Raw genomic sequence first — 319 nt, 5'->3', positions numbered from 1 at the left:
ACTGCTGGCCACACTGCTCTCGGGGCGGGCAGGTAAAGGCAGCGGTGCAGGATCAGGCCCACACAGGAGCTGCGCTGCCCTGTGCCCCCAGCGCTCCTCCTTACCAAACTCGCTGGCACACAGGTGCTCCACAATGGCCTCCGACTTCATCTCGTTGTCGCAAGGGGGACACACCGTCGTTCCTGGCAAGAGGAGAGAAGAGGTGGTGAGGAGCCAGCTCGAGAAGCACTGCAGAGCCGGGCTGCCCGTGCCAGATCATTGCCCTCGAGGCCGGCACGCGCCCAGGCACCCTGCCACGGGGTCCCAGGTCCCAGCCCCG

At 66.8% G+C, this 319-nt stretch overlaps 1 protein-coding gene across 1 annotated transcript in view; it reads right to left on the bottom strand.

Moving 5' to 3' along the window:
• The window catches only part of SFRP1 (secreted frizzled related protein 1), a gene marked incomplete at its 5' end in the record, with an annotated part of 24086 nt that overhangs the window by 10501 nt on the left and 13266 nt on the right, over window positions 1-319 (bottom strand). The window contains one exon of the mRNA XM_009648945.2: window positions 105-182. Within this exon, the coding sequence (XP_009647240.1) occupies window positions 105-182 (78 nt within the window). The remainder of the gene's footprint in view (window positions 1-104; window positions 183-319) is intronic.

Source organism: Egretta garzetta, unplaced genomic scaffold, assembly GCF_000687185.1.
Source record: "Egretta garzetta isolate BGI_Z169 unplaced genomic scaffold, ASM68718v1 scaffold481, whole genome shotgun sequence".
NCBI classification, from domain to species: domain Eukaryota; kingdom Metazoa; phylum Chordata; class Aves; order Pelecaniformes; family Ardeidae; genus Egretta; species Egretta garzetta.
The sequence above is the reverse complement of the archived record's forward strand: the minus strand, read 5'-3'. Positions and strand labels throughout refer to the sequence as shown.